This window comes from Bombina bombina, chromosome 3, assembly GCF_027579735.1.
Source record: "Bombina bombina isolate aBomBom1 chromosome 3, aBomBom1.pri, whole genome shotgun sequence".
Classification (NCBI taxonomy): domain Eukaryota; kingdom Metazoa; phylum Chordata; class Amphibia; order Anura; family Bombinatoridae; genus Bombina; species Bombina bombina.
In genome coordinates, this window is record NC_069501.1 from 232,607,791 (window position 1) to 232,630,793 (window position 23,003).

The 23,003-nt window shown below is 43.3% G+C and overlaps 1 protein-coding gene across 1 annotated transcript in view; it reads left to right on the forward strand.

Annotated features, from left to right (window-relative positions):
* The window catches only part of SPAG5 (sperm associated antigen 5), a 424,869-nt gene that overhangs the window by 95,055 nt on the left and 306,811 nt on the right, over window positions 1–23,003 (forward strand). The window contains exon 16 of the mRNA XM_053705229.1: window positions 20,090–20,223. Coding sequence (XP_053561204.1) covers window positions 20,090–20,223 — 134 coding nt within the window. The remainder of the gene's footprint in view (window positions 1–20,089; window positions 20,224–23,003) is intronic.

The window sequence follows — 23,003 nt, forward strand, 5'->3', positions numbered from 1 at the left end:
TCTGAGGGCCTGGGTGAAAGTTAGAGTCCAGAGATACAGGGAGAGTTCTCCTCTGCGACACCATCCCGACTCATATTAAAAACTCCTACAGCAATCGGCGTTGACTAGTTTCGCAGATTGCTTTCTTCTCTCAAGTTCATGTCAGGAGCGATGCTATGACCTGTCACACTTGAAGGGCCATGTTCCTGTTCCACGGCGTAGATTCTGATAAGATCGTTTCATTTTTCTCTTGTAAGATGTATCGAGTCTACGGATTCATCCTTACTTGTGGGATATTCTCCTCCCCTACAGGAAGTGGCAAAGACAGCACCCACAGCAGCTGTGGCAGCTCCCCCTTAGCTACACCCCCAGTCATTCTCTTTGCCTACTCTAAGTAACTAGGAAGTGCAGAGTGAGTGTGGTGACAAAAATGTTAGTTTTTTATTTCTCAAGCAAAAGTTTATTTTAAATGGTGCCGGTGTGTACTATTTACTCTTTGGCAGAAAAAGAGATGAAGATTTCTGCAAGGAGGATTATGATCTTAGCACTTTGTAACTAAGATCCACTGCTTTTCTCACAAGGGCTGAAGCGTACAGGAAAACTTGAGTTGGGGGAACGGTTTGCATGCTAAGCTGCATATGAGGTATGTTCAGTCTGTTTTTCTAGACAGACTGTTTATTCTAGAAAAGGCTGGCAATATCCCCATGGGGAAAGGGTAAGCTGTATTCAGACTCTTGGATAGGAATTTCAGCTTGCTTGAAGGGCTCATTTGTTACTGGTGACACTGTTAGGAAAAAAACGTTTTTTGTTTGTTCAGTAAATGATGCAATTATAACGTTTTTTTGAAGTGACTGAAGGGGTCTTTGTGGCTTTTGTTAGGGTTTTTTAACCCACATGGTTAATTAAGAGACACTCAGGTGTTTTTCTAATAGGCCTCAAAACATCGAGTGAGGTGGGAGGGGCCTATTTTCGCGCCTCAGTTGCGCAGTTTCTTTTCCTTAAAAATCATCCAATTGCTCCTGCTGTGTTTGAGGGCTTTAAAGGAGTTTTTTCCCCCACAAATCGTTCTGAAGGGCAGGTAGGCGCCACAGCAGAGCTGTGGCAAGGTGCTGAAAGTCTTTTTTTTACCGGTTTTTACGTTTTTGCAATCCGGTTTTGCCATTAAGGGGTTAATTGTTTATTTGCATAGTTGTGCAAAGTTACTAAGGCTGTAAGATAATACTGTAAAAATTTCGTTAAGTTGACTGCTTTTTTACACTGTTTTGCAGAACTTGTGCAGTGTTATTTACTTTGATTACAGTGTTTTCCAAGCTTGCTTGTTACATTACTAGCCTGTTTAACATGTCTGATACCAAGGAAAATCCTTGTTCAATATGTTTGGAAGCCATTGTGGAACCCCCTCTTAGAATGTGTCCCAAATGTACTGATATGTCTATAAATTATAAATAACATATATTAGCACTTAAAAATAGAGCAATAGATGATTCTCAGTCAGAAGTAAATGAGGGTTCGCCATCTAGCTCTCTCCAAGTGTCACAACCAGTAACGCCCGCACAAGTGACGCCAAGTACCTCTAGTGCGTCACATTCATTTACTTTACAAGACATGGCCACAGTTATGAATACAACCTTCACTGAGGTTTTATCCAAACTGCCTGGTTTACAAGGAAAGCGGGACAGCTCTGGGTTAAGGAAAAATGCGGAGCCATCTCACGCTTTAGTAGCCGTTTCTGATATGCCCTCACAATACTCTGAAGGGGCGAGGGATTTGTTATCTAAGGGAGAAATTTATGATTCAGGAAAGACACTTCCTCAGACAGATTCTGATATGACGACATTTAAATTTAAGCTTGAACACCTCCGCTTATTGCTTAGGGAGGTATTAGCAACTCTCGATGATTGTGACCCTATAGTGGTCCCAGAGAAATTGTGTAAAATGGATAGATACTTAGAGGCTCCTGTTTAGACTGATGTTTTTCCAGTCCCTAAGAGGATTGTGAATATTATTGCTAAGGAGTGGGATAGACAAGGTATTACGTTCACTCCCCCTCCTGTTTTTAAGAAAATGTTTCCCATATCTGATACCATAAGGGACTCATGGCAGACAGTTCCTAAGGTGGAGGGAGCTATTTCTACTCTGTCTAAGCGTACAACTATACCTATTGAGGACAGTTGTGCTTTCAAAGATCCTATGGATAAAAAATTAGAGGGTCTCCTGAAGAAAACGTTTGTTCATCAAGGTTTTTCTCTCCAACCTATTGCGTGCATTGTTCCTGTAACGACTGCAGCTGCTTTCTGGTTTGAGGCTCTTCAAATGGAGACTCCATTAGAGGAAATTATGGCCAGAATTAAGGCACTTAAGTTGGCTTTTATTACAGATGCCGCTTTTCAACTGGCTAAATTAGTGGCAAAGAATTCAGGTTTCTCCAACATAGGTGTGTCCGGTCCACGGCGTCATCCTTACTTGTGGGATATTCTCTTCCCCAACAGGAAATGGCAAAGAGCCCAGCAAAGCTGGTCACATGATCCCTCCTAGGCTCCGCCTACCCCAGTCATTCTCTTTGCCGTTGTACAGGCAACATCTCCACGGAGATGGCTTAGAGTTTTTTAGTGTTTAACTGTAGTTTTTATTATTCAATCAAGAGTTTGTTATTTTTAAATAGTGCTGGTATGTACTATTTACTCAGAAACAGAAAAGAGATGAAGATTTCTGTTTGTATGAGGAAAATGATTTTAGCACCGTAACTAAAATCCATGGCTGTTCCACACAGGACTGTTGAGAGCAATTAACTTCAGTTGGGGGAACAGTGTGCAGTCTCTTGCTGCTTGAGGTATGACACATTCTAACAAGACGATGTAATGCTGGAAGCTGTCATTTTTCCCTATGGGATCCGGTAAGCCATATTTTATTACGATGGTAAATAAGGGCTTCACTAGGGCTTATTAAGATTGTAGACTTTTTTGGGCTAAATCGATTCAGTTTTAAAACATATTTAGCCTTGAGGAATCATTTTATCTGGGTATATTGATATTATAATATCGGCAGGCACTGTATTAGACACCTTATTTCTCTGGGGCTTTCCCTAAGCATAAGCAGAGCCTCATTTTCGCGCCGGTGTGGCGCACTTGTTTTTGAGAGGCATGGCATGCAGTCGCATGTGAGAGGAGCTCTGATACTTAGAAAAGGCTTTCTGAAGGCTTCATTTGGTATCGTATTCCCCTTTGGGTTTGGTTGGGTCTCAGCAAAGCAGATACCAGGGACTGTAAAGGGGTTAAAGTGTTAAAACGGCTCCGGTTCCGTTATTTTAAGGGTTAAAGCTTCCAAATTTGGTGTGCAATACTTTTAAGGCTTTAAGACACTGTGGTGAAAATTTGTACAATTCCTTCATGTTTTTTCGCAATTGCAGTAATAAAGTGTGTTCAGTTTAAAATTTAAAGTGACAGTAACGGTTTTATTTTAAAACGTTCTTTGTACTTTATTATCAAGTTTATGCCTGTTTAACATGTCTGAACTACCAGATAGACTGTGTTCTGAATGTGGGGAAGCCAGAATTCCTGTTCATTTAAATAAATGTGATTTATGTGATAATGACAATGATGCCCAAGATGATTCCTCAAGTGAGGGGAGTAAGCATGGTACTGCATCATTCCCTCCTTCGTCTACACGAGTCTTGCCCACTCAGGAGGCCCCTAGTACATCTAGCGCGCCAATACTCCTTACTATGCAACAATTAACGGCTGTAATGGATAATTCTGTCAAAAACATTTTAGCCAAAATGAACCCTTGTCAGCGTAAGCGTGGCTGCTCTGTTTTAGTTACTGGAGAGCATGACGACGCTGATATTAATATCTCTGAAGGACCCCTAACCCAATCTGAGGGGGCCAGGGAGGTTTTGTCTGAGGGAGAAATTACTGATTCAGGGAACATTTCTCAACAGGCTGAACCTGATGTAATTGCATTTAAATTTAAGTTGGAACATCTCCGCATTCTGCTTAAGGAGGTATTATCCACTCTGGATGATTGTGAAAAGTTGGTCATCCCAGAGAAACTATGTAAAATGGACAAGTTCCTAGAGGTGCCGGAGCTCCCAGAAGCTTTTCCTATACCCAAGCGGGTGGCGGACATTGTTAATAAAGAATGGGAAAGGCCCGGTATTCCCTTCGTCCCTCCCCCCATATTTAAAAAATTGTTTCCTATGGTCGACCCCAGAAAGGACTTATGGCAGACAGTCCCCAAGGTCGAGGGAGCGGTTTCTACTTTAAACAAACGCACCACTATACCCATAGAAGATAGTTGTGCTTTCAAAGATCCTATGGATAAAAAATTAGAAGGTTTGCTTAAAAAGATGTTTGTTCAGCAGGGTTACCTTCTACAACCAATTTCATGCATTGTCCCTGTCACTACAGCCGCATGTTTCTGGTTTGATGAGCTGATAAAGGCGCTCGATAGTGATTCTCCCCCTTATGAGGAGATTATGGACAGAATCAATGCTCTCAAATTGGCTAATTCTTTCACCCTAGACGCCACTTTGCAATTGGCTAGGTTAGCGGCTAAGAATTCGGGGTTTGCTATTGTGGCGCGCAGAGCGCTTTGGTGGAAATCTTGGTCGGCTGATGCGTCTTCCAAGAACAAGCTACTAAACATTCCTTTCAAGGGGAAAACGCTGTTTGGCCCTGACTTGAAAGAGATTATCTCGGATATCACTGGGGGTAAGGGCCACGCCCTTCCTCAGGATCGGCCTTTCAAGGCGAAAAATAGACCTAATTTTCGTCCCTTTCGTAAAAACGGACCAGCCCAAAGTGCTACGTCCTCTAAGCAAGAGGGTAATACTTCTCAAGCCAAGCCAGCTTGGAGACCAATGCAAGGCTGGAATAAGGGAAAGCAGGCCAAGAAGCCTGCCACTGCTACCAAGACAGCATGAAATATTGGCCCCCGATCCGGGACCGGATCTGGTGGGGGGCAGACTCTCTCTCTTCGCTCAGGCTTGGGCAAGAGATGTTCTGGATCCTTGGGCGCTAGAAATAGTCTCCCAGGGTTATCTTCTGGAATTCAAGGGACTTCCCCCAAGGGGGAGGTTCCACAGGTCTCAGTTGTCTTCAGACCACATAAAAAGACAGGCGTTCTTACATTGTGTAGAAGACCTGTTAAAAATGGGAGTGATTCATCCTGTTCCACTAAAAGAACAAGGGATGGGGTTCTACTCCAATCTGTTCATAGTTCCCAAAAAAGAGGGAACGTTCAGACCAATCTTAGATCTCAAGATCTTAAACAAGTTTCTCAAGGTTCCATCGTTCAAGATGGAAACCATTCGAACTATTCTTCCTTCCATCCAGGAAGGTCAATTCATGACCACGGTGGATTTAAAGGATGCGTATCTACATATTCCTATCCACAAGGAACATCATCGGTTCCTAAGGTTCGCATTCCTGGACAAACATTACCAGTTCGTGGCGCTTCCTTTCGGATTAGCCACTGCTCCAAGGATTTTTACAAAGGTACTAGGGTCCCTTCTAGCGGTGCTAAGACCAAGGGGCATTGCAGTAGTACCTTACCTGGACGACATTCTGATTCAAGCGTCGTCCCTTCCTCAAGCAAAGGCTCACACGGACATCGTCCTGGCCTTTCTCAGATCTCACGGCTGGAAAGTGAACGTGGAAAAGAGTTCTCTATCCCCGTCAACAAGGGTTTCCTTCTTGGGAACAATTATAGACTCCTTAGAAATGAGGATCTTTCTAACAGAGGCCAGAAAAACAAAACTTCTAGACTCTTGTCGGATACTTCATTCCGTTCCTCTTCCTTCCATAGCTCAGTGCATGGAAGTGATCGGGTTGATGGTAGCGGCGATGGACATAGTTCCTTTTGCGCGCATTCATCTAAGACCATTACAACTGTGCATGCTCAGTCAGTGGAATGGGGACTATACAGACTTGTCTCCGAAGATACAAGTAAATCAGAGGACCAGAGACTCACTCCGTTGGTGGCTGTCCCTGGACAATCTGTCTCAAGGGATGACGTTCCGCAGACCAGAGTGGGTCATTGTCACGACCGACGCCAGTCTGATGGGCTGGGGCGCGGTCTGGGGATCCCTGAAAGCTCAGGGTCTTTGGTCTCGGGAAGAATCTCTTCTACCGATAAATATTCTGGAACTGAGAGCGATATTCAATGCTCTCAAGGCCTGGCCTCGGCTAGCGAGGACCAAGTTCATACGGTTTCAATCAGACAACATGACAACTGTTGCGTACATCAACCATCAGGGGGGAACAAGGAGTTCCCTAGCGATGGAAGAAGTGACCAAAATCATTCTATGGGCGGAGTCTTACTCCTGCCACCTGTCTGCTATCCACATCCCAGGAGTGGAAAATTGGGAAGCGGATTTTCTGAGTCGTCAGACATTGCATCCGGGGGAGTGGGAACTCCATCCGGAAATCTTTGCCCAAGTCACTCACCTGTGGGGCATTCCAGACATGGATCTGATGGCCTCTCGTCAGAACTTCAAAGTTCCTTGCTACGGGGCCAGATCCAGGGATCCCAAGGCGGCTCTAGTGGATGCACTAGTAGCACCTTGGACCTTCAAACTAGCTTATGTGTTCCCGCCGTTTCCTCTCATCCCCAGGCTGGTAGCCAGGATCAATCAGGAGAGGGCGTCGGTGATCTTGATAGCTCCTGCGTGGCCACGCAGGACTTGGTATGCAGATCTGGTGAATATGTCATCGGCTCCACCTTGGAAGCTACCTTTGAGACGAGACCTTCTTGTTCAGGGTCCGTTCGAACATCCGAATCTGGTTTCACTCCAGCTGACTGCTTGGAGATTGAACGCTTGATTTTATCGAAGCGAGGATTCTCAGATTCTGTTATCGATACTCTTGTTCAGGCCAGAAAGCCTGTAACTAGAAAGATTTACCACAAAATTTGGAAAAAATATATCTGTTGGTGTGAATCTAAAGGATTCCCTTGGGACAAGGTTAAGATTCCTAGGATTCTATCCTTCCTTCAAGAAGGATTGGAAAAAGGATTATCTGCAAGTTCCCTGAAGGGACAGATTTCTGCCTTGTCGGTATTACTTCACAAAAAGCTGGCAGCTGTGCCAGATGTTCAAGCCTTTGTTCAGGCTCTGGTTAGAATCAAGCCTGTTTACAAACCTTTGACTCCTCCTTGGAGTCTCAATTTAGTTCTTTCAGTTCTTCAGGGGGTTCCGTTTGAACCCTTACTTTCCGTTGATATTAAGTTATTATCTTGGAAAGTGTTGTTTTTAGTTGCGATTTCTTCTGCTAGAAGAGTCTCAGAATTATCTGCTCTGCAGTGTTCTCCTCCTTATCTGGTGTTCCATGCAGATAAGGTGGTTTTACGTACTAAACCTGGTTTTCTTCCAAAAGTTGTTTCTAACAAAAACATTAACCAGGAGATTATCGTACCTTCTCTGTGTCCGAAACCAGTTTCAAAGAAGGAACGTTTGTTGCACAATTTGGATGTTGTTCGCGCTCTAAAATTCTATTTAGATTAAAAGCATCATCAGATTGGCTTACGAGACTGCCGGACGGCAGCCTCCCGAAAGAATCACAGCTCATTCCACTAGGGCTGTGGCTTCCACATGGGCCTTCAAGAACGAGGCTTCTGTTGATCAGATATGTAGGGCAGCGACTTGGTCTTCACTGCACACTTTTACCAAATTTTACAAGTTTGATACTTTTGCTTCTTCTGAGGCTATTTTTGGGAGAAAGGTTTTGCAAGCCGTGGTGCCTTCCATTTAGGTGACCTGATTTGCTCCCTCCCTTCATCCGTGTCCTAAAGCTTTGGTATTGGTTCCCACAAGTAAGGATGACGCCGTGGACCGGACACACCTATGTTGGAGAAAACAGAATTTATGTTTACCTGATAAATTTCTTTCTCCAACGGTGTGTCCGGTCCACGGCCCGCCCTGGTTTTTTAATCAGGTCTGATAATTTATTTTCTTTAACTACAGTCACCACGGTACCATATGGTTTCTCCTATGCAAATATTCCTCCTTAACGTCGGTCGAATGACTGGGGTAGGCGGAGCCTAGGAGGGATCATGTGACCAGCTTTGCTGGGCTCTTTGCCATTTCCTGTTGGGGAAGAGAATATCCCACAAGTAAGGATGACGCCGTGGACCGGACACACCGTTGGAGAAAGAAATTTATCAGGTAAACATAAATTCTGTTTTTGCCATTTTAGCACGCAGGGCGTTATGGCTTAAGTCCTGGTCTGCTGATGTGTCATCTAAATCTAAACTTTTAAACATTCCTTTCAAATTTAAGACCCTATTCGGGCCTGAACTGAAGGAGATTATTTCAGACATCACTGGAGGGAAAGTTCATACCCTCCCTCAGGACAGATCAAATAAGATGAGGGCCAAACAAAATAATTTTCGTTCCTTTCGTAACTTCAAGAGTGGTCCCTCTTCAGCTTCCTCTGCTACAAAACAAGAGGGGAATTTTGCCCAATCCAAGTTAGTCTGGAGACCTAACCAGGTTTTATTCAAAACTGTTTGTGCTTCCCAAGAAAGAGGGAACTTTCAGACCAATCTTGGATCTCAAAATTCTAAACAAGTTCCTCAAAGTTCCATCATTCAAGATGGAGACTATTCGGACTATTCTACATCTGATCCAGGAGGGTCAATATATGACTACCGTAGACTTAAAGTATTCGTATCTACACATCCCTATTCACAGAGATCATCATCAATTCCTCAGATTCACCTTTCTAAACAGGCATTACCAGTTTGTGGCCCTTCCTTTCGAGTTGGCCATGGCTCCCAGAATTTTCTCAGAAGTACTAGGGTCCCTTCTGGCGGTTCTACGACCACTGGGCATAGCAGTGGCGCCTTATCTAGACGACATCTTAATTCAGGCATCGACTTTCCAGCTAGCCAAGTCTCACACAGACATCGTGTTGGCTTTTCTGACATCTCACGGGTGAAAGGTGAACATAAAAAAAGAGTTCTCTCTTCCCTCTTACAAGAGTTTCCTTCCTAGGGACTCTGATAGACTCGGTAGAAATGAAAATATTTCTGACGGAGGTCAGAAAGTTAAAACTCTTATCCACTTGCCGAGCTCTTCATTCCATTCCTCGGCCATCAGTGGCTCGGTGTATGGAGGTTATCGGACTCCACCTCAGACCACTGCAACTATGCATGCTCAAACAGTGGAATGGGGATTATGCAGACTTATCTCCTCAACTGCATCTGGACCAGGAGACCAGAGATTCTCTTCTATGGTGGTTGTCTCAGGACCACCTGTCTCAGGGAATGTGCTTCCGCAGGCCAGAGTGGCTCATAGTAACGACAGATGCTAGGCTGGGGTGCAGTCTGGAACTCCATGAAAGCACAGGGCTTATGGTCTCGGGAGGAAGCTCTCCTCCCGATAAACATTTTAGAACTGAGAGCGATTTTCAAGGCGCTTCAGGCGTTGTCTCAGCTTGCTGCGGCCTAATTCATCCAGTTTCAGTTGGACAACATCACGACTGTAGCTTATATCGATCATCAGGGAGGAACAAGGAGTTCTCTAGCGATGATGGAGGTAACCAGAATAATTCGGTGGGCAGAGGATCACTCTTGCCATCTCTCAGCAATCCACATCCCAGGGGTAGCGATCTGGGAGGCGGATTTTCTAAGTCGTCAGACTCTTCATCCAGGGGAGTGGGAACTCCATCCGGAGGTATTCGCCCAGCTGATTCAGCTGTGGGGCACACCACAATTGGATCTGATGGCGTCTCGTCAGAATGCCAAACTTCCTCGTTACGGGTCCAGGTCCCATGATCCCAAGGCGGTACTGATAGATGCTCTAGCAGTGCCTTGGTGCTTCAATCTGGCTTATGTATTTCCACCGTTTCCTCTCCTCCCACGTCTGGTTGCCAGCATCAAGCAGAAGAGAGCTTCGGTAATTCTGATAGATCCTGCGTGGCTATGCAGAACCTGGTATGCAGACCAAGTGGACATGTCCTCGGTCCCACCGTGGACTCTGCCGATGAGGCGGCACCTACTAATTCAAGGCCCGTTCACGCATCCAAATCTAATTTTCTCTTGTAAAGGTGTATCCAGTCCACGGGTTCATCCATTACTTGTGGGATTTTCTCCTTCCCAACAGGAAGTTGCAAGAGGACACCCACAGCAGAGCTGTCTATATAGCTCCTCCCCTAACTGCCACCCCCAGTCATTCTTTTGCAACTCTCGACAAGAAAGGAAGTATCAAGAGATATGTGGTGACTTAGTGTAGTTTTACCTTCAATCAAAAATTTGTTATTTTTAAACGGTACCGGCGTTGTACTATTTTACTCTCAGGCAGAAATTAGAAGAATTCTGCCTGGAGGTTGATGATCTTAGCGGTTTGTAACTAAGGTCCATTGCTGTTCTCACACATAACTGAAGAGTATGGAAAGAAAACTTCAGTTGGGGGGACGGTTTGCAGATCACCTGCTTTGAGGTATGTTCAGTATATTTTTTTCTAGAGAGATAAGGTCTAGAAAATGCTGATAGTGCCTGGTATATTTGAGGTAAGCCTGATACAGTGATTTAACGACTGGGATCATGCTTACAAGATAAGGGTAATATTCATGTTAATTCTCATATTGCTTAGTGTAAAAACATTTGCATAACTTACAGAAAAAACGTTTTTTTCTCTGAGGGTGATAAATCTTTATTTGGGGCCTAGTTTTCCACATGGCTTGTTAATTACTCCTAGGAGTACTTTTTTAAGGCCCTCTGACATTGAGTGCATGGTGGGAGGGGCCTATTTTTGCGCACTTAATGCGCAGTTGATATTCAGACTGAGACATCCAGCTTCCCTAAAGGAGTCCTCTGGCATCTAGGACCACTATAGAGGGTTTTTTTCCTGCAAGGGCAGTTTAAGGGCAGGTAGGAGCCACAACAGAGCTGTGGCAGTGTGTTTGACTGTTTTTTACAGTGTGTATAAGAGACTAAAGCAGCATTGCACTTTTTAACACTGTTTTGCAGTTTATGTGGTAGTTTTTCTCTTGTTAGGTGTATCCAGTCCACAGATCATCCATTACTTGTGGGATATTCTCCTTCCCAACAGGAATTTGCAAGAGGATCACCCACAGCAGAGCTGCTATATAGCTCCTCCCCTAACTGCCATACCCAGTCATTCTCTTGCAAGCTCTCAACATAGCTGGAGGTAGTAAGAGGAAAGTGGTAAAATATAGTTAGTTTTTTCTTCAATCAAAAGTTTGTTTTTAAATGGTACCGGAGTGTACTATTTTATCTCAGGCAGGATTTAGAAGAAGAATCTGCCTGCGTTTTTCTATGATCTAAGCAGAAGTAACTAAGATCCACTGCTGTTCTCACATATGTCTGAGGAGTGAGGTAACTTCAGAGGGAGAATGGCGTGCAGGGTATCCTGCAATAAGGTATGTAAGTTTTTCTAGGGATGGAATTTACTAGAAAATGCTGCTGATACCGGATTAATGTAAGGTAAAGCCTAAATACAGTGATTTAATAGCGACTAGTATCAGGCTTGCTATCAGAGGTATATACTCTGATTAATGTGCAATATAAAACGTTTGCTGGTATGTTTAATCGTTTTTATATATGCTTTGGTGATAAAACTTATTGGGGCCTAGTTTTTTCCACATGGCTGGCTTTATTTTTGCCTAGAAACAGTTTCCTGAGGCTTTCCACTTTTATAGAATAAAAGTTAGTTGGTTCAGTTAAAATTACAAACATATTTTTCGTTTTGTTAATCTGTTTTTTGTATTAAGGGGTTAATCATCCATTTGCAAGTGAGTACAATGCTCTGCTAACTTGTTACATACACTGTAAAAATTTTGTTAGTTTAACTGCCTTTTTTCACTGTTATTTCAAAATTTGGCAAAATTTGTTTCTCTTAAAGGCACAGTAACGTGTTTTTTTTTTTATATTGCTTGTTAACTTGATTTAAAGTGTTTTCCAAGCTTGCTAGTCTCATTGCTAGTCTGTATAAACATGTCTGACATAGAGGAAACTCCTTGTTCATTATGTTTAAAAGCCATGGTGGAACCCCATAGGAGAATGTGTACTAAATGTATTGATTTCACTTTAAACAATAAAGATCAGCTGTTATCTTTAAAAGAATTATCACCAGAGGATTCTGACGAGGGGGAAGTTATGCCGACTAACTCTCCCCACGTGTCGGACCCTTTGACTCCCGCTCAAGGGACTCACGCTAAAATGGCGCCAAGTACATCAAAGACGCCCATAGCGATTACTTTTCAGGACATGGTGGCAATCATGGATAATACCCTGTCAGCGGTATTAGCCAGACTGTCTGTCTGAATTCAGAGGAAAGCGTGATAGCTCTGGGGTTAGACGTAATACAGAGCGCGCAGATGTTTTAAGGCCCATGTCTGATACTGCGTCACAATATGCAGAAGCTGAGGAAGAGCTTCAGTCTGTGGGTGACGTCTCTGACTCGGGGAAACCTGATTCAGATACAGGGAGTGCAGAATTATTAGGCAAATGAGTATTTTGACCACATCATCCTCTTTATGCATGTTGTCTTACTCCAAGCTGTATAGGCTCGAAAGCCTACTACCAATTAAGCATATTAGGTGATGTGCATCTCTGTAATGAGAAGGGGTGTGGTCTAATGACATCAACACCCTATATCAAGTGTGCATAATTATTAGGCAACTTCCTTTCCTTTGGCAAAATGGGTCAAAAGAAGGACTTGACAGGCTCAGAAAAGTCAAAAATAGTGAGATATCTTGCAGAGGGATGCAGCACTCTTAAAATTGCAAAGCTTCTGAAGCGTGATCATCGAACAATCAAGCGTTTCATTCAAAAAAGTCAACAGGGTCGCAAGAAGCGTGTGGAAAAACCAAGGCGCAAAATAACTGCCCATGAACTGAGAAAAGTCCAGCGTGCAGCTGCCAAGATGCCACTTGCCACCAGTTTGGCCATATTTCAGAGCTGCAACATCACTGGAGTGCCCAAAAGCACAAGGTGTGCAAAACTCAGAGACATGGCCAAGGTAAGAAAGGCTGAAAGACGACCACCACTGAACAAGACACACAAGCTGAAACGTCAAGACTGGGCCAAGAAATATCTCAAGACTGATTTTTCTAAGGTTTTATGGACTGATGAAATGAGAGTGAGTCTTGATGGGCCAGATGGATGGGCCCGTGGCTGGATTGGTAAAGGGCAGAGAGCTCCAGTCCGACTCAGACGCCAGCAAGATGGAGGTGGAGTACTGGTTTGGGCTGGTATCATCAAAGATGAGCTTGTGGGGCCTTTTCGGGTTGAGGATGGAGTCAAGCTCAACTCCCAGTCCTACTGCCAGTTTCTGGAAGACACCTTCTTCAAGCAGTGGTACAGGAAGAAGTCTGCATCCTTCAAGAAAAACATGATTTTCATGCAGGACAATGCTCCATCACACGCGTCCAAGTACTCCACAGCGTGGCTGGCAAGAAAGGGTATAAAAGAAGAAAATCTAATGACATGGCCTCCTTGTTCACCTGATCTGAACCCCATTGAGAACCTGTGGTCCATCATCAAATGTGAGATTTACAAGGAGGGAAAACAGTACACCTCTCTGAACAGTGTCTGGGAGGCTGTGGTTGCTGCTGCACGCAATGTTGATGGTGAACAGATCAAAACACTGACAGAATCCATGGATGGCAGGCTTTTGAGTGTCCTTGCAAAGAAAGGTGGCTATATTGGTCACTGATTTGTTTTTGTTTTGTTTTTGAATGTCAGAAATGTATATTTGTGAATGTTGAGATGTTATATTGGTTTCACTGGTAAAAATAAATAATTGAAATGGGTATATATTTGTTTTTTGTTAAGTTGCCTAATAATTATGCACAGTAATAGTCACCTGCACACACAGATATCCCCCTAAAATAGCTAAAACTAAAAACAAACTAAAAACTACTTCCAAAAATATTCAGCTTTGATATTAATGAGTTTTTTGGGTTCATTGAGAACATGGTTGTTCAATAATAAAATTAATCCTCAAAAATACAACTTGCCTAATAATTCTGCACTCCCTGTATGTCTACTTTTAAATTTAAGCTTGAGAACCTCCGGGTGTTGCTTGGAGAGGTTTTATCTGCTCTGAATGACTGTGACACAATTGCAGTGCCAGAGAAATTGTGTAGACTGGATAAATACTACGCGGTGCCGGTGTGTACTGACGTTTTTTTTCCAATACCTAAAAGGTTTACAGAAATTATTACTAAGGAGTCGGACAGACCCGGTGTGCTGTTTCCCCCCCCCCCCCTCCTATTTTAAGAAAAATGTTTCCAATAGACGCCACCACACGGGACTTAGGGACCGTCTGCCATAAGGTGGAGGGAGCAATTTCTACTTTAGCAACGCGTACCACTATCCCTGTCGAGGACAGTTGTGCTTTTTCAGATCCAATGGATAAAAAATTAGAAGGTTACCTTAAGAAAATGTTTATTCAACAAGGTTTTATCCTGCAGCCCCTTGCATGCATTGCTCCTGTCACTGCTGCTGCAGCGTTCTGGTTTGAGTCTCTGGAAGAGGCCTTTCAGACAGCTACTCCATTGACTGAAATACTTGACAAGCTTAGAACACTTAAGCTAGCTAATTCTTTTGTTTCTGATGCCATTGTTCATTTGACTAAACTAACGGCTAAGTATTCTGGATTTGCCATCCAGGCGCGTAGGGCGCTATGGCTTAAATCTTGGTCAGCTGACGTGACTTCAAAGTCTAAATTACTTAACATTCCCTTCAAGGGGCAGACCCTATTCGGGCCTGGTTTGAAGGAAATTATTGCTGACATTACTGGAGGTAAGGGTCATACCCTTCCTCAGGACAGGGCCAAATCAAGGGCCAAACAGTCTAATTTTCGTGCCTTTCGAAACTTTAAAGCAGGTGCAGCATCAACTTCCTCTGCTACAAAACAAGAGGGAACTTTTGCGCAATCCAAGCCGGCCTGGAAATCTAACCAGGCCTGGAGCAAAGGCAAGCAGGCCAAAAAGCCTGCTGCTACCTCTAAGACAGCATGAAGGAACGGCCCCCTATCCGGCAACGGATCTAGTAGGGGGCAAACTTTCTCTCTTCGCCCAGGCGTGGGCAAGAGATGTTCAGGATCCCTGGGCGTTGGAGATCATATCTCAGGGATATCTTCTGGACTTCAAAGCTTCCCCCCCACAAGGGAGATTTCACCTTTCGAGATTATCTGTAAACCAGATAAAGAAAGAGGCATTCTTACGCTGTGTGCAAGACCTCCTAATAATGGGAGTGATCCATCCAGTTCCACAGATGGAACAAGGACAGGGATTTTATTCAAATCTGTTTGTGGTTCCCAAAAAAGAGGGAACCTTCAGACCAATTTTGGATCTAAAGATCTTAAACAAGTTCCATCGTACAAAATGGAAACTATTCGGACAATCCTACCTATGATCCAGGAGGGTCAGTACATGACCACAGTGGATTTGAAGGATGCTTACCTTCACATACCGATTCACAAAGATCATCATCGGTTCCTAAGGTTTGCCTTTCTAGACAGGCATTACCAGTTTGTGGCTCTTCCCTTCGGGTTAGCTACAGCCCCAATAATTTTTACAAAGGTTCTGGGGTCTCTTCTGGCGGTCCTAAGACCACGGGGCATAGCAGTGGCCCCTTATCTAGACGACATCCTGATACAGGCGTCAAACTTCCAAATTGCCAAATCTCATACGGACATAGTGTTGGCATTTCTGAGGTCGCATGGGTGGAAAGTGAACGAGGGAAAGAGTTCTCTATCACCCCTCACAAGGGTTTCCTTCCTAGGAACTCTGATAGATTCTGTAGAAATGAAAATTTACCTGACGGAGTCCAGGTTATCAAAGCTTCTAAATTCCTGCCGTGTTCTTCACTACATTCCGCGCCCTTCGGTGGCTCAGTGCATGGAAGTGATCGGCTTAATGGTAGCGGCGATGGACATAGTGCCATTTGCGCGCCTACATCTCAGACCGCTGCAATTATGCATGCTCAGTCAGTGGAATGGGGATTACACAGATTTGTCCCCTCTGCTAAATCTGGATCAAGAGACCAGAGATTCTCTTCTCTGGTGGCTATCTCGGGTCCATCTGTCCAAAGGTATGACCTTTTGCAGGCCAGATTGGACAATTGTAACAACAGATGCCAGCCTTCTAGGTTGGGGTGCAGTCTGGAATTCCCTGAAGGCTCAGGGATCGTGGACTCAGGAGGAGAAACTCCTCCCAATAAATATTCTAGAGTTAAGAGCAATATTCAGTGCTCTTCTAGCTTGGCCTCAGTTAGCAACCCTGAGGTTCATCAGATTTCAGTCGGACAACATCACGACTGTGGATTACATCAACCATCAAGGGGGGACCAGGAGCTCCCTAGCGATGTTAGAAGTCTCCAAGATAATTCGCTGGGCAGAGACTCGCTCTTGCCATCTTTCAGCGATCCATATCCCAGGTGTAGAGAACTGGGAGGCGGATTTTCTAAGTCGTCGGACTTTTCATCTGGGGGAGTGGGAACTCCATCCGGAGTTGTTTGCTCAATTGGTTCATCGTTGGGGCACACCAGAATTGGATCTCATGGCGTCTCGCCAGAACGCCAAGCTTCCTTGTTACGGATCCAGGTCCAGGGACCCAGAAGCGACGCTGATAGATGCTCTAGCAGCACCGTGGTTCTTCAACTTGGCTTATGTGTTTCCACCGTTTCCTTTGCTCCCTCGACTGATTGCCAAAATCAAACAGGAGAGAGCATCGGTGATCTTGATCGCGCCTGCGTGGCCACGCAGGACCTGGTATGCAGACCTGGTGGACATGTCATCCTTTCCACCTTGGCCTCTGCCTCTGAGACAAGACCTTCTACTACAAGGTCCTTTCAATCATCCAAATCTAATTTCTCTGAGACTGACTGCCTGGAGATTGAACGCTTGATTTTATCAAGGCGTGGCTTCTCCGAGTCAGTCATTGATACCTTAATACAGGCACGAAAGCCTGTAACCAGGAAAATCTACCATAAGATATGGCGCAAATATCTTCATTGGTGTGAATCCAAGAATTACTGATGGAGTAAGGTTAGGATTCCTAGGATATTGTCCTTTCTCCAAGAGGGTTTGGATAAAGGATTATCAGCTAGTTCTTTAAAGGGACAGATTTCTGCTCTGTCTATCCTTTTACACAAGCGTCTGGCAGAGGTTCCAGACATCCAGGCATTTTGTCAGGCTTTGGTTAGAATTAAGCCTGTGTTTAAACCTGTTGCTCCTCCATGGAGCTTAAACTTGGTTCTTAAGGTTCTTCAAGGAGTTCCGTTTGAACCCCTTCATTCCATTGATATCAAACTTATCTTGGAAAGTTCTGTTTTTGATGGCTATTTCCTCGGCTTGTAGAGTCTCTGAGTTATCAGCTTTACAATGTGATTCTCCTTATCTGATTTTCCATACAGATAAAGTAGTTCTGCGTACAAAAAGGTAGTTTCCAACAAGAATATCAATCAAGAGATTGTTGTTCCATCATTGTGTCCTAATCCTTCTTCAAAGAAGGAACGTCTTTTACATAATAATAATTTGGACGTAGTCCGTGCTTTAAAGTTTTACTTGCAAGCGACTAAAGATTTTCGTCAAACATCTTCCCTGTTTGTTGTTTACTCTGGACAGAGGAGAGGTCAAAAGGCTTCGGCAACCTCTTTCTTTTTGGCTTCGGAGCGTAATACGCTTAGCCTATGAGACTGCTGGACAACAGCCCCCTGAAAGGATTACAGCTCATTCTACTAGAGCTGTGGCTTCCACCTGGGCCTTTAAAAATGAGGCTTCTGTTGAACAGATTTGCAAAGCGGCGACTTGGTCTTCACTTCATACCTTTTCAAAATTTTACAAATTTGATACTTTTGCTTCTTCGGAGGCTATTTTTGGGAGAAAGGTTCTACAGGCAGTGGTCCCTTCCGTTTAAGTACCTGCCTTGTCCCTCCCTTCATCCGTGTACTTTAGCTTTGGTATTGGTATCCCACAAGTAATGGATGATCCGTGGACTGGATACACCTAACAAGAGAAAACATAATTTATGCTTACCTGATAAATTTATTTCTCTTGTGGTGTATCCAGTCCACGGCCCGCCCTGTCCTATTAAGGCAGGTCTAAATTTTCAACTACAGTCACCACTGCACCCTATGGTTTCTCCTTTCTTGGCTAGTTTCGGTCGAATGACTGGATATGGCAGTTAGGGGAGGAGCTATATAGCAGCTCTGCTGTGGGTGATCCTCTTGCAACTTCCTGTTGGGAAGGAGAATATCCCACAAGTAATGGATGATCCGTGGACTGGATACACCACAAGAGAAATAAATTTATCAGGTAAGCATAAATTATGTTTTACACAGTCTTGATGTGGTTCGTGCTTTGAAATTCTATTTACAAGCAACCAAGGATTTCAGACAAACATCATCCTTGTTTGTTGTCTATTCCGGTAAGAGGAGAGGTCAGAAAGCGACTGCTACCTCTCTTTCGTTCTGGTTGAAAAGCATCATCCGATTGGCTTATGAGACTGCTGGGCAGCAGCCTCCTGAACGAATTACAGCTCATTCCACCAGAGCTGTGGCTTCCACATGGGCTTTCAAGAATGAGGCTTCTGTTGAACAGATTTGTACAGCAGCGACTTGGTCTTCACTGCATACTTTTGCTTCTTCGGAGGCTATTTTTGGGAGAGAGGTTTTGCAAGCAGTGGTGCCTTCCATTTAGGTTACCTGTCTTGTTCCCTCCCTTCATCCGTGTCCTAAAGTTTTGGTATTGGTATCCCACAAGTAAGGATGAATCCGTGCACTGGATACACCTTGCAAGAGAAAACAGAATTTATGCTTACCTGATAAATTACTTTCTCTTGCGGTGTATCCAGTTCACGGCCCTCCCTGGCAATTAAGTCAGGTTAATATTTCTTGTTTAAACTACAGTCACCACTGCACCCTATGGTTTCTCCTTTTTCTCCTAACCGTCGGTCGAATGACTGGGGGCGGAGCTAGAGGGGGAGCTATATGGACAGCTCTGCTGTGTGCTTTCTTTGACACTTCCTGTAGGGAATGAGAATAACCCACAAGTAAGGATGAATCCGTGGACTGGATACACCGCAAGAGAAAGTAATTTATCAGGTAAGCATAAATTCTGTTTTTTCTTCCTGCACCATTTATACCCTGATAAGTCTCCTACTGTTCCTTGTTTCTTTAGCAGAATGACTGGGATATGAGGGAAGTAGGGGGAGTTTTTAAGCCTTTGGCTGGGTTGTCTTTGCCTCCTCCTGGTGGCCAGGTTCAGTATTTCCCAACAGTAAGAAAATGATGCTGTGGACTCTCCTCATACAGAAGGAAATGAAATGATCAGGTAAGCATAATTTTTTTTTTTTTAAGTCCAATTGTTATTGGGGCATTTTGCATCCGTTGCATTACATAGAGGCTTATTGTTAGCTCTGTGCATTAACTTATATCAGTGCTTATCAATTTTAGTGCCTAAGGGCAGTATCTATTTTTTTATTATGGGATGCTTTTTGCCCAGTCCATTATTATGGGATATTGTTTACCCTGTCTTTTTGCACCTGAAATTTGCAGCTAATCTGTGTTTGAGGTTTTCATGTATTCCATATCATGCATTGAACTCTTTTGTATGTAGGGTGATTTGTATTGTATTTTAGTTCTAGTTCTTGATATATTGCAGTATTATTTTATTGGCTGGTTGCCTTGGCAACCAGTTTGGCGTTTTTTGGTACACAGGGAAGGTTCTACATGGTATTTGTTGTTCACTGCTTGCTTGTTGGTCTGATGAAGGGGAGCGTTCCCTGAAACGTCACTTAATTAAAAGCATTTTTTTGCAATATTTAAGACCTGTGAGTGCGGTCTTCTATCTACTATATTATACCCTACATTCAGCACCCTGGCATTGGAAACCTGTTTGTGATAGTGCACATTACTCTGTATGTGTGTGTATGTGTATATGTATATGTATATGTGTATATATATATATGTGTGTATATATATATATATATATATATATATATATATATATATATATATATATATATATATATATATATATATATATATATATATATATATATATAGACGAGAGAACTGTACCAACATAATATATGTGCTTTTATATTTCTTAATATATTTTTTTTTTTTTAATTATCAGTTTCTTGAACAAGAGAATAGTGTATGTCGAGAGCAGGTGGCAGAAACTGAATCTCAGCTCAAAACAAATCTGTTTGCATTACGAGAACGAAATCTACAGTGTGAGGCCCAGAAGGACGCAATCCGTGATTTACAGTAAGAATTTCTTTGTCTTTTACATGGTGTTTCTTTCTAATTACACAATGAGTCCACGGATCATCTCTAATTACTATTGATAATATCTCTCCTGGCCAGCAGGAGGAGGCAAAGAGCACCACAGCAAAGCTGTTAAGTATCACCTCCCTCCCCTCAAACCCCAGTAATTCTCTTTGCCTACGTTAAAAGCAAGGAGGTGGTAAAGTTTAGGTGTCTGTAAGAAGATTCTTCAATCAAGATTTTATTATTTTCAAGCAGAGCAGGTTTGTTCTGATCTTTCCTGGGGTTTTGCTGTAGCCCATGTCAGTCTGTTCAGTAGAGCAGTGGTGCCTTTTAAGCAATTGGGAACTTGTTGGGTATAATCCTCACTGCGCCTCCCAAACAGTTTGTTACTGCCCTATCCTGAAAGCCTGATTAGGATTATTCAGTCTCTCCTAATTTTTCCACAGGTCCATGTGAGGGAGATGCCCTCTCATACAAAGTGAGCTGCCTTGCTGCCGGGCAGATTGATCTTCAGGTAAGTGCCTAGTTTTATTTTCTTGGAATGGAGAATATGGCACTTTATCAGTTAAGTCTGTGTTTTTTGGGACGTTAAGCACTAGTAATCCTATTTGGGGTTAATAGGATTTAAGTAGGCAGTCTATGCAGGCACTGGGGACGTAAAATCTTTTGGAGAGGCTCAGACTTTTTAATTTTTTTTCCGGTTTCATTCCGGACTTTGTGGGGCAGCGGTAGTGTGTTTTACTATGTGAAATATGCTTCGGCATTGATAGTAATGGCGGCCGGTCACTTTTCTAGTTAGGAACACCCACGAATAGGAAGGGCAGGTTTTCTGAGGCGGCAATTTAGGGTTGCGCACCTTTCCGGAGCACTTCCTGTTAGGTCCAGTCCGCGGTGGTAGTTTTGCTGCGTCTCTGCTTAAAGAAAGGGTAGCCATTTTGAAGGAGGACAGGTAGGCAGCTCAGCAAGGAGTGCTGAGGTGAGGAGGCTGTCTGAGGTTTATAGTGAACTGCTGCTTGGCGGTAGTTAAAGAATAGAGGAATTTTTTTTTTTTTAAAGTGACAGTAACATTTTTTTGTGTTATTGTTTTGAAACCTAAATAAGCAGTTATTTTGTTTGAATATTGGATAAAGATGGATCAAGAGGCCCTGCAAAACGTTACATGTAGCTTGTAGCTTGTGTTTTGATTCTTAGACTTTTTGCATCTGAGCCATCATTAGCTAAGACAGATGCTGTTCAGGGGTCTCCTGTTCATGATATGCCACAGCTTTCTCCTCAAGTGTCCCAGACATTATCATCTACACATGTAGTGCCCTGCGTTTCCTCTCACTCCAGTTGGGGTTACCTTGCAAGACATTGCTACCCACATATCCTCTGCGGTAACTGATGCGCTGTCTGCTTTTCCCATGCTGCAGGGAAAGCGCAAGAGGAAATGTAAACAATCAGTGAGTAAGGTTTCTGATACAGTCATGGCTGTTCCGAAAGTTCCCTCTCAGAAGTCTGAGGAGGAGGATACTTCGGTAGCATCTGAGGTGAAGACTCAGACAATGTAATGCCTTCTTCTGATGCTGAAGTTGTATCCTTCAGGTTTAAGCTAGAACACCTCCGGTTGTTACTTAAAGAGGTTTTGCCACCCTGGATGACTCCGACACGACTGTCGTAGTCAATCCTAAGAAGTCTAGTAAGTTAAACAAATACTTTGACATTCCTTCCTCGGTGGAGGTTTTTCCGGTACCAGACCGGGCTACAGAGATTATTGCACGGACATGGGAGAGACCTGGTATCCCTTTTTTCTCCATCCCCAATTTTTAAGATGTTGTTTCTAATAGCTGACTCTATAAAGGAGTCTTGGCAAACGGTCCCCAAGGTAGAAGGGGTAATTTCCACCTTGGCTAAGAGAACCACTATTCCCATAGAGGATAGCTGTTCTTTTAAGGATCCTATGGATAAAAAGTTTGAAGGGTTACTTAAAAAGATGTGTTTACATCAGGGTTTACAATGGCAACTTGCAGTGTGTATTGCTACTGTCACCAGCGCAGGACAGGATCAAGGCTCTTAAGTTGGCCAATTCCTTTATCACGGATGCTTTTATGTCATTAAATTGGGAGTAAAGATTTCTGGCTTTGCTGTTTTGGCTCGTAGAGCCTTATGGTTGAAATCCTTGTCTGCGGATGTGTCATTTAAGTCTAAACTTTTGGCGATTCCCTACAAGGGTAAGACCTTGTTTGGGCCAGTAAAAAATATTAAAAATCAGATGCGCCCAACAAATTAAACACACAGTGTGACAATCTTATGTCTCAGTGGTTACCCTAAGGGGCAGTGATAGTGATCACTAATAAAATATGTGCATTCAAAACAACCAAATACTAATAACTATAAAATTAAAAATAAATTAGAACAATACAAACATAAACCGTATCGGCTATCTTATCGAGAAAGTCCACACTAAAAGAGTATTAATTGGAGTCTCCAGGCAGCAAAGCTCATTCCAAATGTGATATTGGCCAGTAGCACGATTTGTAGAAAACAAGAAGAGAAGAGGCGCCAAATAGTGTGTACCGTTTGTAAAATATGCAGCCAGAACCCCAAATAATGGTTCCTACTTACTAGATATTCAGCACTTGAGAAGTGCCACAAAAACATTCTGAACAATTAGCAGCCATCCAGCAAGCTGTATTGGCAGATCTGTTCCTCCAATTACGAACTGTATAAAAGATATAAGAACACACAGGCACCACAATAGTGTATATCAGTGAGTAAGGGGACTCGTGCGCAAACAA